The sequence below is a fragment of the Myotis brandtii genome, unplaced genomic scaffold (assembly GCF_000412655.1).
Source record: "Myotis brandtii unplaced genomic scaffold, ASM41265v1 scaffold687, whole genome shotgun sequence".
NCBI classification, from domain to species: Eukaryota; Metazoa; Chordata; class Mammalia; order Chiroptera; family Vespertilionidae; genus Myotis; species Myotis brandtii.
This window is the reverse complement of record NW_005370687.1, coordinates 1,572,202-1,572,559: the sequence shown is the minus strand read 5'-3', so window position 1 is coordinate 1,572,559 and position 358 is coordinate 1,572,202. Positions and strand designations below refer to the sequence as shown.

The following is a 358-nucleotide window of genomic DNA, read 5'->3' as shown; positions in this document are numbered from 1 at the left end:
GCACAGGTGTGCGCTCCACCTGACTCTTCCCTTCTTCCTTGGCAGCTGGAACCGCCCGACATGGAGCCAGATGCCCAGTCCCATGCCAGCGTCTCCTGGGTCGTGGACCCCAAACCAGACTCTAAGCGGAGCCTCAGCACCAAGTACGAGACCACTATCTTCTAGCACCCACCCTCTTCCTCCACTAGTCTCTGTGCCTTGCCGCCCGGCCTGTCTGCTCTCAACTCCTTCCAGCCACTGGCGCCAGGCCCCCCGGGACCGCGCTGCTCAGCAGTAGCTGCAGACACTGTGCTCCCAGCTTGTGCCACCACCGGACACTGTGAGCCCCCTGGGCACGGACGGCTCGGGGGATGACTTG

General features: G+C 64.0%; 1 protein-coding gene across 3 annotated transcripts in view; it reads left to right on the top strand.

Moving 5' to 3' along the window:
- ANKS1A (ankyrin repeat and sterile alpha motif domain containing 1A) overlaps nt 1–358 on the top strand; it is a 102,887-nt gene that overhangs the window by 95,991 nt on the left and 6,538 nt on the right. For all 3 annotated transcript variants that reach the window (XM_005881748.2, XM_014529604.1, XM_014529605.1), the window contains one exon: nt 46–143. In XM_005881748.2, the coding sequence (XP_005881810.1) occupies nt 46–143 (98 nt within the window). The remainder of the gene's footprint in view (nt 1–45; nt 144–358) is intronic.